The sequence below is a fragment of the Taurulus bubalis genome (genome assembly GCF_910589615.1).
Source record: "Taurulus bubalis genome assembly, chromosome: 11".
NCBI lineage: Eukaryota > Metazoa > Chordata > Actinopteri > Perciformes > Cottidae > Taurulus > Taurulus bubalis.
Genome location: NC_136599.1, coordinates 6415927 through 6431959, shown reverse-complemented (window position 1 = coordinate 6431959; position 16033 = coordinate 6415927). Strand labels below are relative to the sequence as shown.

Here is a 16033-nt window from a genome sequence, read left to right as displayed (position 1 = left end):
GTTAGCGCCGTTGACTAGCAGGCGCTTTAAAAGTGAATCTTCCGTTCGAGGAACGAGGCTCACGCGACTCGCCTTAACGGCCTTTGCTGAATTAGGAAATCGAGTCTCTGCACGTTTGTGTTACGTGTTAATGTGTGTGTGGGGCTGTTAAGCAGCGAGTGATACGTTCACCGCTTCAGGCCTCGGGAGTGTGACTGTGAGATATCATCGCTGTATCCGTTGGTACTCGGCCGAGGCCACCGGTTCTTCGGGGAACCGTTTTTGGGCCGCGCGCGCGTGCTCATCACGGTAGATTTTAGTTGAGCTGATATCAGCGGCGCCTCCATCGTGATATCCCGGTTGTCCATTACGGCTCGCTGGGGCCTGGCATCTGCTGTTGCTTGTTGCTGCGACATTTTGACGGTTGTTGTTGGAATGAGATGGTGCTGTCACCAAAGCTGCAGCTGCCCAAATCATCTAGGATAGACATTTTCGTGCATAATTTGCGTATCGTGTTCACAGCTGCGTTGTGGAATTAATGAATTAATACTTTTATTTGAGATTCAGACTGATAGACATCGTGCGCATGCAGCTTAAGCCCCGTGAAGCATTTGCTTCCACTTATACGTTTTGCTTGACTTGGATATTGGGAGTGTAACTCTGGGTATTTTTTTCTGTGGTTTCCCAGATGGAGTCAAATAATCATTTCAACTATGACACCCACTCCTCAGCAAACTCAGGACTGAAACTCTCCTCAGGGGATTCTCTTTATACTAATGGGTCCTCCATGAGTTTTCCTCAGCAGGGGAAGAGTGAGTATTTGTTTTTACTTTAGTGTACTTTATAAAGCCAGACTTCACTCTCTTTTTTAACTTTTTGTTATTAATGTTCTTTTTCTCAAACAGATATGAATGGCGAAATGAATGTGAATGGCGTCACTACTGTACTCGGGTCTGGGGTGCCTGGTTCCCACCCACCAACGGCTCCGTACCCACACATGAGCAACCACCACCAGAGCAGCATGGGCTACGACTACTTGTGGGCAGGTCACCCGCAGTACGGTCCAGCCATGGGCAACTCTCCTGGGCACGCGATGCACCAGAAGCAGCCTACACCCGGGATGGTGCAGCCTCAGTCACAGCACCACTTCCAGGGTCATGGACAGTACCAGCTGAATGGGGGTGTTGAAAGCTCCCACCAGCCCCCTGTGGCGCGCCCACCAAACATGCCTCTGACTGGGAGTCAGTACTGGAACAGGAGTAACCCTGGCCCACAGCAGATAAGTTATAACTCCCACAGTATGTATGGGACATACCCGAGTCAGGCACATCCCGGAATAACACCCTCACAACACCACCAGCAGCAGTCCTTACAACCCACCCCGCATCAGCCGGCACAGCAGCACCTCCACTCCCACCGTCTCCCACACCACCACCACCAGCAGCACCAGCAACCACAGCATTATGGCCTGATGCCTAATGAGATGCCCTACTACCAGCATCAACCCCAGCACCCGTCCCTTCCATCTCCTCAGCAACAGCCATCACAGCAGTCTCAGCCCCAAGGCCAGGCTCAGATGATGCCGCCAGCTGCCCAGAGTTTTACTCCTTCCCACGGCAGCCCGCAGCAGCACAGCTTAGGCAGAGGGGGCACTGGCAGTCCACTCCCCGTGGGAATACCCTCAACGCCGATGATGTCTCCGTCAACAGTGCAGGATAGTGGATCGCCCAAGGATCACAGCAGGGAACGGAGCCCCCATGCTAGCAATGTGGGAATATCTACCATCATGCAAGGTGAGCGTTTACACTTTTACATTACAGATGTGTTTTGAGAGCGCTTTGTCTAATTTGATCACGTCTGTCCTTTTGTGTTTCTCTAGTTCCCACAAAAAGCTAATGATATTACATTTGTGCCTGGAATTGGTTAGTTCTACATGTTGACACTACTGGTATCTATCAAACTTATATTTCCGCATAAATGAAATTGTCTCCTCTACTTCACATTTCCTCCTTTTTAGATGTCACCAGTTGAGTGATATTCATGCAGTCGTATGGTCCTCTTCCTCTTTGTACATATTTGGTTTAGTCATCCCGGCTGGTGATCATATTAAAACATGGCACTCCCTGGTTGTATTTGCATTCTGTGGCATTTGAATAGAAGTAGAGTGTTCTTTTTGGTTCATCATTTGAGCATTTTTTGTTTTTGTTTCACCTTCTCAAATGTGACATTTTTATTTTGTTATATTATTGTTAACATTGTTGTTTTGTATATATCTACGTAGTCTTTTATAATACTAAAATAAATATCATATGGTTTTGCAACAAGACAGCTGAATGTGTCACTTTCAGCTCTGGGAAATTGTAATGGACACTTCATTTCATTTTTAGACAAAATGAGAAAATTGGTAGCAAATTTATTGATGGGGAAAATAATGCAATCTAGCCCTGCTGTTACTTCTTGCACATGAATGTTTAATATCAGGCCAGGATTCATGTCGGTGCTCAGCGCTGAGATAATGCTAACATTCAACCAGCAGGTGCCACTGTTTGATTATGTAGAACAGTGACCATCTAACTCTTCAATACACTCACTGTGAATTTATCATATACAAAAACACTTAACTGCCTTATTTTTTTTTTTATTGACATTTTTGTTTATTCCTTTCTCAGGGCACACCAGAGAAGCTGCCGAGGACGTAGATACCAGCTATAATGGCATGGAAAGGGCACCTGCTGCCCATAGGCTACCCAAAAGTTCAGCTCATGTGGGACCTGATTACCGTCAGCATTCTGAACAGCCGGCAGCTCCGCGACCAGAAATGGCTTCCCCTGTCAGAGAGACAGCCGTTAATACACCTACCCTTTCAGTGTCATCTCTGCTCTCTGCATCTACCAAGGCCTCAACACCTCCTCGGGTCTCCCAGTCGCCCACGTCTGTCCCCGGGCCTCCTCTAGCATCCCCCCCTGATGTAGAGTTTACTCCACCCCAAATCTCAACGCCCCCCAATGTGTCCTCTACTCTGTCTCCAGCTGCTCCTCCCAGACTTTCCTCATCGCCTCTAATGAAGCAAGGCCTCAGGCCTCCCACTTCTGCTGCGTCTGAGACATCCCCTGCTGGATCCAAGCATCTGTCAATGGGGTCCTCTTCCTCCTCCCTGCCTGCATCACCTCAAAAGTTGTCGACGCTTCATGCGTCAACTGATAGTATGTCTAAACCTGCAGTTTCTTCAGTCTCTCCTCCGTCGTTGGACACTTTGACTCATCAAATCAAGTCTTCATTGCCTCCTACAGCTTGTGGACCTCCAACAAATGTCACAACTGCACCCATCTCATCTCTTCAGCAGATGGTTCTAGGGTCCAAGCCACCTCCGATGACATCTTTCTTCCCTGATACGCCTGGAGCTCAGCATGAAAGGCCTGGACCCCCAAAATTATTGTCTTCTGCCTCATCAATGGGTGCAACATTCTCATCTGCTGGTGTGGTTCCACCACTCATGTCTGCATCAGGATCTTCAACCTCAACACCACCCAACTCTTGTACATCTTCATCTGTCACGTCTGTTTCAAAAACTCCTTTACTTGGCAGTAAACCAGTTGACCGAGAGCCCACACCCCAGCGTCAGACATGCACTCCTCCAGCTGCTGACTCTGGTCTTTCCACAGCAGCAGCAGCATCATCATCATCATCACCAGCAGCAGCAGCAGCAGCGGCGAATTTACCCTCCCTAGCAGCCCATGAAAGTCTTACAGTCCGACCTCCGTCTACCCTACCTCTTCTAACCGCTCAAGCCTCCAGGACTGCACCCGTGTCCGCCCCTCCTGCTTTGGTGTCTCTGACTTCTGCAATGGGTACGTCTTCTGGAGTGGTCCAAAGTTCTGACTCTGAGCAGCATCCTCCTAACGCCACTCCTCCTCATGCGCCAAAGCGGTCGTCTCCAAAGTCAGAGCACCACGGTCATGGTGAGGATAGGAAAGCGTTGGCTGACGAACGAAATGGGAAACCAGAAGAACACCTCCCTCGTCTTCATCGTCCACAAACTAAACCATCACAGAAGGTGGAAGCTACTGAGACGAACGCATCTGAAGTTCAATCGCCCAAATTCTTCACTGATCTTCCTGGGAAACCCCTGCAGGCCACGGTCGCTCCCAAGAATACACCAACAACCTCTGAAAAGCACCACCTGCAAAGCAGTATCTGTGAGGCAGAAGACTCCATGGTGGAGCAGACTCCACTCAGAAAGTCTTCACATCTCCACAGCACAAGACTTGAACATCTGACTGATGAAGAAGAAAGTTTTAACTCTTCGCACACAGCTTCTCACTTTGATGGCGATTCAACATTTGACGGCCCCTCTAGAATTGACCTCAGCTCCGCCTTTGAAAAGACCTCGCTCCTAGACAGTGATAGCTCATGCGTAGACGACTCCTCTCACTTCGACAGCAGCTTTCTCCTGAGAAAGGAGAACTCTCAGTTTGACAGCACTTCCCATGCAGAAGAGGAACCATCTACTGGGTTTGACACCACTGGAGTTAGCAGCTATTCGGTGGAAGACTCCAGGGATGACACATTGGACTCCACCAGGGAAGACACATTGGACTCCACCAGGGAAGACACATTGGACTCCACCAGGGGAGGGGAAACGTCGGAGGCAGAAGAGACCAAGGACAGCTGTCAAACCGCAGGAGAATCCATGCTGGAGTCTCTCTCTCGGACAGAAGAGGCTTCTGATAACTCAAGTAAGTCCAGCTCGCACTCATTTGCGCCATCTCAGCCAGGTCATCGAGGTACATTCCTAAAGGTCATGATCATGGAAACGAGTATCACAAGCTGCAGTTATTAGAATTCTGCCTTCTACATAACTACACTCATGGGATTTACATTTTCCCCTCCATAAATTCGTTTTCTTGCCCATTGCTTTCATCGTCACCCATTAACTTATGGATATTTTTCCAAACACATTCTGTTTTGTATGTCATTATCCGGTATTTCTGAATTCTGCCAACAGTTTAATGTTCTTGTTGTTTTGTCTCAGGACCGGAAGCAGAGTGGAGTCCCAGAGGACATGATGCATCAGACTCAGCTGGAGGCCTCAGCATTAAGACCGCTGCTAGTGAGACGATGACTCCCCCGAGTTTTAAGATGAGAGACGAGAACTTCATCGCCTTCAGTACCCCAGCAGAGAGCCTTGCTGTACACCCACTCCAACCAGTAACCGATCCTATTGTGTCAGCTGCTGGAGGGCAAAAGAAAGCTACAAGGAAACCACGCAAACCTCGAGCTCCAAAGGGAACATGGATTAAAAACCCTGGTATTTAACATTCTGATTTCCGGAAAAAATAATTTTTACAGTAAACGTTAAAATGTTAGATTTGATTGAAAACTTTTTTTCTTCTTCCCTTTTGTTATGTTTAGCTCCTGTGGAGGCCAAGCGGAAGCCTCGGGTTCGGACTCCTAAAGTGGAGAAGATGAAGCCTGATGAAGAGGGAGGCAATAAAGTGGAGGTACCCAAGGGCAGAAAGAGGAAGAAGTCTCTCAAGGTGGATGCTAAAGAAACATCAGGTGTATGTGGAGAGGCTGGGCCTCCCACAGGAGAGGTTGATACAGTCACAGCTACAATTGAAGCGGTTCTGGCCGAAGCTTTAGCTTTTACCGCAGCAGTCGAGAAACCCAAGAAGGCGAAAAGGGCCAAGAAACAAGACAAGGAGGGAAATGTGGCAAAAACACCAAAACAAGATGCCGAAACAATTGCTGATGTTGACGAAAATGATGACGACAGCTCCACTGCAGGTAATGAAGGCTGTTAAAATGACATTTACAGTGGAAGCCTCCCTCACAAAAATAGCTGCGACAAGATGTCACAGTCTAATACTAAACATGGTTGTGTACGTTTTCTTTGACAGGTGAATCCAACAGACAGAGGAGGGTTGCAACAGAGGAGCAGGTTCAGTTCCCGATGCAACATGGGTAATGCTCCTTTTGTGGAGTTTTGTTCATTGTATTATTCTAGTTTCTATGATATTCATTAAATCCGATACCATTAACCAAAACAAGCTCAACAAGCATGATGACGAACTCCAGTTTTACTTGACAAAAATTTCAGATAGTTTAGAAATCCTTCACTGTAGCTAAATATATTTACATTTTGCATAATGTTTTCGCTCTCGGTGGGCATTCATTGTCAGCTGTCAGTTCATTCAAGTAAACAAATTATTATGAATAAAGAAACAAATATAAATGTTAATAATAATGGACTTCAGGCTTCCTTCTGGAACACTTCCTGTTTGAGGTCTCAAATGTGTTTTATTTAGTTTTTAAAAGTTTACAAATGTGTGTGTGCAGTGTTAATGTATTCTAACTCTATTTCTAATAATAATCCTGTAATGATGAACTCTCTCCACTGTAGTTGGAGGAGGGAGATTCGTGTGAAGAAAATGGAGAACCGCATGAAGGGAGAAACCTGGTACTACACACCTTGTGGAAGAAGGATGAAGCAGTTCCCAGAAATTATCAAGGTACATTTTCCTGGCGGTTAAACAAAACCATAAATGTCTTTTTAAATTATTAAAGTCGTAGTCTGTCGAGGCAAATTGAAAACGCGATGATGTATTGATTATATCAAAATAATGACTAACCTTTTCCCTCTCCTTTACTACTCTCTTCTTCTCTACTCCTCTCCTCTGCCCGTTCTCCTAATTGCTTCCTCCAGTACTTGAAGAAACACATGGACAGTGTGGTCAGCAGAGAACACTTCAGCTTCAGCCCACGCATGCCTGTTGGAGATTTTTATGAAGAAAGAGAAACTCCTGAGGTCTGTATATTTTTCCAAGTCCTGCTCAGTTTATTTTTCCAACGCTAGAAGAAAGTGTAATCATCAGCCGATCCAGAGGATTTGGATTAAAACTACTGCACAGCGGTTAACCTCATGGTAACACAAGCATGTGCTATATGTTACAGGGTAAGCAGTGGATCCTCCTGGCCAATGAGGAGGTTCCCTCTATGATCATGGCAATCACTGGCCGGCGAGGTCGACCCCCAAACCCCGATAAAGAGAAACCTCGCCGGGTCCGTGCCCTGAAGGGAGTGCAGGCCCGCCGCCCTGGAAGACCTCCCAAACCCAAGATGATTGACCTCCTCAGCAAAGTTGACGCCAAGCTTTTGAAGCGACTTGAGGCCAAGGGTGAGTGGTTTTAGACTGGTGGGAGGCATGAGTGGGCAGAGATGTGTTTATAGCTAGTAGTTAAGAATTGGCAAACGGAAGTCCTGCACATAACCTCAAGAACTTTGCACTAAAGGTAATTGCGTTTCCATTTTATAGAAGCTCTCACGGAGGAGGAAAAGGAGAAACTCGCCAAAATCAAAAAGAAAATGAAGAAAAAGGTATCTAGTTCAGTTCCTGTGGTTTGTGTGTTTGAGCTGTTTTGCTGTTGACGTCTCGTCCTCATTTTGGTTTCTGCTGTTTATTATTCAGGCAAGAATGAAGAGAAGGGAGGATGCGAAGATTAAGAAGGTGAAAGCGGAGAAAAAGAAAGTCAAGGTAAAGATGTAATCCACACAAAATGATTCATCAGCACTTTCCTCAGCACTCGCCCTTCCTCACCTCCACCCGTTCCTTCTCTCCTCTGTGCGTTCAGCTTGAGAACGACGCCAAGGACCTGGAGCTGAAGGCTGAACCGACCGACCCGGCAGCCCCCCAGGTACCACAGCCGGCACCAGGGTCCGCCGCGGTGCCCAAGAAGCCTGGCCGCAGGAGGTCGGTCAAGGCCGAGACTCCGCCACCAGTACAGCAGACCGACGAGGAGAGGATTGCCCAGGGTAAGAGGGTGCTGGGTGCTCGGAGTAAAGCCAAGGCTCTGGCTAAAGCCCAGGCTGAGGCAGAGGCGGCAGCTCAGGTGGCTCTGGCAGCTAAAAGGGCAGCAGAGAGGAGAGCGCAGACCCAGAGACGTCTGGAGGAGAGGAAGAGGCAGCAGCTGATCGCAGATGAACTGAAGAAGCCCATAGAGGACATGTGTCTCACTGACCACAAAGTGAGTTGTGAAACTACAGAGCTAGAGTGGACTTAAAGAAACAAAGGGTTTTAATCATGACTTTTAAACTTTGTCTCCATCAGCTCCTGCCGGATTTGTCCCGTATCCCTGGCGTGGTCCTTTCTGGCAAAGCTTTTGCACACTGTCTGGCTGTGGTCGAGTTCCTACATGGCTATGGAAAGATCATTGGTCTCAATATACCCAAGGACATCCCCAGCCTCGCCACCCTGCAGGAGGGTCTCTTAGGCCTGGGCGACAGCCAAGTCGAGGTCCAGGACCTTCTGATAAAGCTGGTGGAGGCTGCACTCCATGATCCGGGCCTGCCATCATTTTATCAGGTGTGTGTGATGCAGTTTGAAAAATGCTTCTCCATTAATGAAAGTCCTAATAAAAGTGCAGCATTTGAATTAAGTTTTTCTCCTCATCCCAACCTCCAGTCGGTAAAGATCCTCGGGGACAAGCTGGTCGAGTCAGAGCTGACTCGCACCACAGTCTCAGAAGTGCTTCGCGTCTTTTTGGATTCTCATGGTTATGAGACAGAAGTGTGCGACACGCTGAGGACCAAAACATTTCACGCTCTGCCTCCCGACACCAAGGCAGCCATCCTGGGTTTCCTGGTGGACGAGCTCAACAGCAGCAACGTTGTGACGAGGTCCGAACCAAAAATCAATGATTCATCCTTTCGGTTACTCTTGTAACCTAAAAGTGTGTTACTTTATTAATGTTTACATTTTATATTTCAGTGACATTGACAACACATTAGAAAACATGGCAACTTACAGGAAGAACAAGTGGATCATTGAGGGGAAGTTGCGCAAGTAAGATCATGGTTTTCTCTTCAAAATCATATCATTTTTGTAGTGATTAAAACACACCGTGAGCCGTCGGACGCGTTGATCCTGATTTGTTTTCTCCCTTGCAGACTGAAGGCGGCACTAGCGCGCCGCACAGGACGCTCAGAGGAAGAGCTGTGTTTTGAGGAGAGGAGGCGCAGTGCCAGAGTGGCAGAGGAGGAGAACCTCAATCTGGAGGAGGGTGGCCTGGTCTCTGACAGAGGCAACCGCCGTGCACGCAAAGAAGAGCCCAAACTCAGCGATGTAAATATCTGCTGTTGTAATTTATCTTTGATTTTTTTTTTTCTCTCAGTTTAGAAATGGATTTTTCCTACATTTACTTTGAATCTTTTCTGTAACAGAGTGAGAGCCCTACTAATGCCAGCATCCCAGAGCTTGAAAGGCAGATTGATAAGCTAGCCAAGGTAAGTCGAGGTTACACAGACGCAGCTATTTCTACGTTTATGCTGCTTTTATATTAAATATTCCTCTGCTTTTTGGTCTCCACAGCGCCAAGCGTTTTTCCGTAAAAAGCTGCTCCAGTCATCTCATTCCATGCGGGCCGTATTGCTGGGCCAGGACCGCTACCAGCGCAGATACTTGGCCCTGCCTCACCTCGGAGGAGTTCTGGTCGAAGGGCCAGAGGAGCTTTTGAGTGAGTTTGAGAATGAGTTTGCAAAAAGAATGTAATTGCTCTCACTTTTAGACTTCACAACCCCTTTGCTTCTCCACCGTCATCTGAACTTTCCTTACATTTCTATCACGCAGCTTCTGGAGAAGTCCTTTTAGCCGATGTTCCCGTCACCTTCCTCAAAAAGGAGCCCAAAGTGGAGGAGATCCCGACGCCTACCACTCCTACTCTACCTTCCTCGCCTTCCTCTGGACAGCCCAATACCTTTTCTCCAGAGGAGGACAACCTCCCCGGCACTGCATCCCTCATGAGTAGGCCAAGAGGACGAGGTCGCCCCCGAAAAATCAAACCGGAAGTGGAGCTTCACCTCCGCACGGCGAAGATTCGCCGCCGGCGTCGAAGTAGCGCCAGGTCGGGGGGCGAAGAAGGGCTGGGATCGCCGAACAGTGGCTCGCACAACCTCACGCAGGCCGCTTTCCAGAGCTGGCGCAACCAATCGCAGGAAGCGGTGACCAATGGCACATGCTCGGCAGCAGGGGACGCTCCAGAGGGCAATCGACCAGAGGAGAGTGTGAAGGAGATGGCGGAGAAACATGGACAGTGGTTCAACCTGCTCCCAAAACAACCATGCGATGATAACTCCCTGACCGAGTGTCAGATTCCCAGCTCGCCTCCTAAGCTCCTCCCGAGTGCTCTGCCCGCACTCGCTGCTCCACTCATGCAGGTTTGCTAACACGATCAGAACTATGAATACATTTACTTATGCTTTAATAATGCACTATGAGTCTTCTGTGTGGCGTATAAATTAATAATCTCTCCCCTTTTTCTTCCTCAGCCGGACCCGCTCTTGCCTAGCCTGACCCCTGCTGACCTCTTGACCCAAGCAACACCACAGGACACGCCCTCTACACTGCCTGCTTCTGCTTCTCCTGCTTGTGCCCCAGCACCGCCTCCCCCTCAGCTTCTTCCAGCTCTCGTTCCTCCTGCCACGCCCGCTCCGACTACCCCCGCCAGGCCAGCGCGCAGGCGGAGGAGAGGTAGCCGAGGCAGTAGTCCTGCTCGCAGAGGGCCAAGAGGAGCCGCAGCCAAGCGCCGGGGCCGCCCGCCCAACTCCGTGTTCCAGGAGCTCGAGCAGCAGTACTTCACACAACTGGTGGTCAAGCCGATACCAACATGTAAGTGTTTGGTTTAAAAGTCTGAGAGATGTGATTGTGTCCTTTTTAAAAAAATAAAAAATAGTTTTAACTTGTAACTCCTAAACTAAGAGCTGATCCAAGGATGTAGGACTCCACACTGCCGACATTTAGCGCACAAATGTGTACAGGAACCATAACGCATAGTCATTTATTGTCTTTTCTTATTTGTATTGCCTATGTTTCTTTTCCAGCAATGGTGCGTGGCTGGTGGTGGATCCAGGATCCAGAGGAACTGTATAGCACCTTGCAGGCCCTCCATCCAAGGGGCATCAGGGAGAAGGTGCTCCATAAGCATTTGGCCAAACACATGGAGAGTTTAGCTGAGATATGCACCAAACCTATCAACGGTGAGTGTTGTTCCGAAATGATCATGTCAGTTGTTTAGTGGAGTTCGTCATTTTGCATTTGAATTCTGATCAATTAGTATTTGTCATCGCACGTCATCCTTTTTTTGTCTCCTTCTGTTTCTTTCTCCCGTCGCCCTGTGCTCCCCTTACAACTGTTCTTGCCTGTCTAGACCCGATATTTGAGTCAAGGGTAGATGAGAAGGATGTGCTGCTGGAGGCTCTGCAGCAGCCCTGGGAAGTGCAGGAGAGAGCATTGGAGGTTGACATCAGCGCCCTGCAGTGGGTGGAGGACCTGGAGCAGCGGGTCATTGCAGCCGACCTCCATCTGAAGGTGAGAAACCACCTTTTCTTTTGTGTGTTTCTGTCCTGCATCGTCTGATTAATCAACAGCTAAACTCCAGTTGAGTTAAGTCAAATTAAGAGAGGTTATTTTTATGCCTTACACGCTGGCAAAAATGACTTAAAAAAAAAAAAAAAAAGATGATCCTTTATTTGTCCCGCAGTGGGGAAATTGCAGGATTACAGCAGCAAGAGATAGTAGTAAAATAAGAAATGAGTAATAAATATAAGTAAACAGTGATTAAAAACAGTAAAAAAAAAATCCACAATAGCACTTATATGTACATACAGAATAACTGTATTATTAGTATTTTAAAATGTCTAAAAACGCATACCCAACTTTTCTGTTTCTACAAGGCGGCACCTCAGAGTGCAGTGACTGATGCTGAATCCAACACAGAGACACCAATGGCAGAATTCCAGGTAACTATTTAAACGCTTGAAAAAAAATAACATCCGTTTAGTTTTCTCCCTCATTGATACTTAAACTGTCCCTGCCTCCTTTTTTTTATTTAAAGCCCTACACAATCCCAGATCCAGACTCCACCCGCGACGACCTCCAGTACTATGAACACGAGGCCGACCCACGCGACGACTGGATTGTGCGAACGAAGAAGGAGTGGTCCAACCTTCCCCGCGTCGCCACGCACCCGGTGGACTTGGCGGTGCTGCGGTTGGGCAACCTCGAGCGAAACATAGAGCGACGCTACCTGAAGGAGCCGCTCTGGAACCCCGCCGAAGTGATGCGCCTCGCTCCTCTCACGCCGACCCCGGGAGAAGAGCATCTCATGGACGTCTTCAGGTGAGATGGACTTTCTGTGTCCGGAGTGCGGGGGAGGGATTTGTTCTGTATTTATTTTTTTAACTTATCTTGATGTTTTTCTAGTCTGGAAAGCGAGATCACATCTCGACTACGAACGTGGAGACAAGCTCTGGATCGCTGCCGCAGCGCTCCCCAGGTCTGTCTGTGTTTACTTCAGCTGGAGAAGGCCATCGCTTGGGAGAGATCTGTGACTAAAGTGGTAAGTAACTTCACCCCACAAGATAGTTTTTTTTTTTTTGTTTACTGCGCAAACTAACACCAAATTCACAGTAGTTGTCATCTTAACAATAAGGACTTCTTCTCTGCTTTCTATCCAGAATTGCCAGGTTTGCAGGAAGGGAGACAACGACGATTGCCTCTTGCTGTGTGACGGCTGTGATCGTGGCTGCCACATGTACTGCCTGAAGCCCAAAATCACCCAGGTGCCAGAGGGAGACTGGTTTTGTCCGACCTGCGTTGCCAAGGTCAGAACCCGTCCTGTGATTCCTGTCTAACTAAAGTAAACTTACAGGATAAATTATGTCCGTTTTTAAATTAAGCATTTTTTTGGCGATTCTCTTTATCATTTACAAATAGGTTTTCACATACAAAAAAAAAACAGTATTACAAAAGTCAAGAATCGTAGATTTAATTGCAATACAATAGGATATATGAAAAATATAAAATGTGAAATAGCTCTAAAGAGCTGTTCCGTTCCCCGTCGGCTCAACCTGCCTCCTCATGCGCTCCGTCTCTCAGGACGACTGTGATTCACCGCGCTCGTCCAAAAAGAGGACCCGGGTGAAGAAGAGAAGATACGAAGACGAGAGCTCTGAAGAAGAGACGTCAACGCGGCGAAGTAGTGGCGGCATGGCGACGCGGTACAAGGAGACCGCGACGCCCCCCTCGGCCTCCCGTCACTCCGGAGAAGGTGCCGCCGCCAAACGCCGCCGCATGACGACCCGCAACCAGCCCGACCTCACCTTCTGCGAGTGAGTCCTGCCTTTATCCCCGTTGAGCTACGCAGCATCTTATTAATCTTTCACAACAGGGTGAAATAGTTTGGACAGTTATGTGTTTTTAATAAAACATTTCCCTGCCAGGATCATTCTAATGGAGATGGAGGCTCACGCAGACGCCTGGCCGTTCCTCGAACCCGTCAACCCCCGACTGGTGCCGGGCTACCGCCGCATCGTCAAAATCCCCATGGACTTCCTCACCATGAGAGAGAGACTGCTACAGGGAGGGTGAGAGCAGATTGTGCTTCTCGTTTATTTATTAGCTCTCATTCACAATCGTTAAAGGTTCAGTTATTAGAGGCATTAAGGAGCATTCCCATCAATTTATCTAATCTAGTAAAAGAAAAAAATATTTCAGTGGGTAATAAAAATAAGTCCACAGAAATGAGGTTAATATTGATTACACAACTGTAGAATGAATAGGGAACACCATATATCAGCATATGTCTCTGTATTAATCTCAGTCCAAAAGCCAATGGAACCATTTCCAGAATTCAAAACAATGTTATCCAACAATATATTCTGCTTCAACCCATATTTATTGGCGATGAGCCTTTCAAAATCTACATTTTCACAGCGGCCAAAAGCGTTTTACCTTTCCGCAACCCACCTTTTTATTAACAGGACAACTAACAACAATTTAACGGCACCATAAAATACATTTATCGAACCACAAGAACACAACGTTGGACATGTGCTAGCACAGAAAGCAAGAGAAAAAGGGCAATGGAGAGCGAATATAGTGCAAATGCATGACAGGCGTTGCATAATTTTTATATCGTTTACCAGTGTGGCCAACCAATATGGTGTTGATCGCTGATCTCTTTTGCTCCGAGATAGACAGCTGGGATTACTAACAATATCCATGTTTGTTGTTGACGTTCGTTATATGTTTACGTTCATAATGATAGTTTTGGGGAGGGGCTTAGGAGGGAGGCCTTAAGTGACGTGTTGGCGACCTCCTCGCTAGTTTTAGTGACTTTTGGAGTGAGTGCTGCTCGCTACTTTCAGTGGAAGAGAGGTGGCAACACTTGGATCCTTTAAAAAAATAACGTACAAGATTACCAACATATTTAATGATGCATTTTCTTTCATTTGCTTATGATTTAGTAGATTACTTGCCTAGAATTTGGCTAATTGTTCTGTATCTAAACATTTCTAAAATAAATACGCACATATGAGACTATTATTCTGTCCTGTCACATCCTATATAACATTCTATCATATGCAGCCACTTTTCCCAACTCTCCCATCCAGTTTCTGAAAAGGAAGCTCTGCAGGAATATTTGTTTCACATTTTAAACACCGGGCCTCTTCCTCGTCTCAGGTACTGCAGCTGCGAGGAGTTTGCGGCAGACGCTCAGCTCGTCTTCACCAACTGCGAGCTGTTCAACGAGGACACGTCGGAGGTGGGAACGGCCGGACATGCCATGAAGCGTTTCTTTGAGAGCCGCTGGGCGGAGTTCTACTCGAATAAGGACAAATAGAAGCCTATGTCGTTCCCCCTGGGGGTGGGGCTGTATACTGTTGGTGCCGTCACCGTCCCGGGCAAACTCGCTCCATTACTGCTAAGACTGTCTGGAGGTTCTTCCAGCTACGTGTATTCTCTCATGTATAGGTATATATGTATAGATTTTGGCTATTTGTCTGTTATCGTTTCCTCTAACCGGCCGAATCTTTTCCAGGCCCACACAGCTGAATTGGCTTGAACTTGTACCCATTCCTCATCACGGAGAGCGAGAACGCGTCTCTCCCTTCTCTGTCCACTTTTCATTCCTCCTTTCGTGTCTCCTCATCTTCACCTCAGCAGCTCATCTCCAGTTTGCATTCGTCCCTTCACAAGCCCCCATGTCCTAGCGCGGCCTTCGGTCAAACCCTGCTTGCGAGGTGATGACACGGTCTCAGCCGCCCCGAGTATCTCGGTTCCTCAGACTCGTACTGAAGGTCAGAGACCGATTACACTATTGCGGCCTAACCGCTGCACACTGGACCTGCTTAGCACCGCTCGACGGCAAAATGGATCAAAACTCTTCACTGAGCTCGGGCCATTTCTTACCTGTTCAATGGAAATGTAATGTAAACGTGGTCTTATGCCTAGAAGTAATTTTTTTGCTCAATATATTTTTATTATATATTCTATATATAAATATATATATAAAGATTACAATAGCTGGGATTATTTAATAGCAATAGCTTGTAGTGAATGTGTACAGATTACCATATAGAGATGTCTAGACGATTTCTGAGAAGGCCAGTTAAACTAAAAATAATCTGTTCTTGGACTGTCACGAGTAGATGTTGTATAACCTCCACTTAAAGTCTTGCACGCCACACACACACATTTTTCACCTACACACACACGCGCACACAATTGGACACACACACACATGGACATACCCACCTTCTGCTGCTGTGTGAAAGACACTGGTTTCTGAGACTGGAGGATTTATTTGGTGTTGGTCAGTCGGTCTAGGCGTAGACTTTTATAGTTCACTGTTCCTCTTGTTAAAAGTAAATTATCAGCTAGTTTCACAGACTGTATACGACTGAATGGATCCTTCGGCAAAAAGCGGCTCGCACTGAAATTTTGCTCCATACTAATATCATCGCCACGAGACGAGATGGTGTTGGCAGTTGAGAACTTATCGGTGAAGAAAATGAACTTCTCAAAGGTTCAAATCCTCCCAGTTTAAAGACTAGAATTGCAAAGGAGCTCTGATAATGAGGTACTGGGCACATTCCTGCCTGGTTTTTCTGGCTTACATTCCCGTTTATTGTTTTTTTTTTTTTTTTTGCTTTTCAAGGGCCAATTTCCGACGTTGCGTGGCATGGTTGGTTTGCTATGAAGGCGACGTCACTCCAG

The 16033-nt window shown here is 47.2% G+C and overlaps 1 protein-coding gene across 1 annotated transcript; it reads left to right on the top strand.

Annotated features, from left to right (window-relative positions):
- Window positions 1-667: 667 nt before the first annotated feature.
- baz2a (bromodomain adjacent to zinc finger domain, 2A) lies at window positions 668-14773 on the top strand (the record flags this gene model as incomplete). The annotated part of the gene is made up of 29 exons (XM_079226479.1): window positions 668-791; window positions 885-1772; window positions 2649-4715; window positions 5012-5287; window positions 5392-5766; window positions 5880-5943; window positions 6383-6491; window positions 6686-6787; window positions 6934-7156; window positions 7295-7356; window positions 7448-7513; window positions 7611-8003; window positions 8087-8341; window positions 8441-8655; window positions 8747-8821; window positions 8926-9100; window positions 9199-9261; window positions 9347-9491; window positions 9605-10191; window positions 10303-10642; window positions 10855-11010; window positions 11181-11341; window positions 11707-11772; window positions 11868-12151; window positions 12236-12371; window positions 12490-12636; window positions 12911-13143; window positions 13255-13398; window positions 14498-14773. 29 exons carry the CDS (start codon window positions 668-670, stop codon window positions 14655-14657), a joined length of 8091 nt encoding a protein of 2696 aa, XP_079082605.1. The 3' UTR covers window positions 14658-14773.
- Between the last annotated feature and the right edge of the window lie 1260 nt (window positions 14774-16033).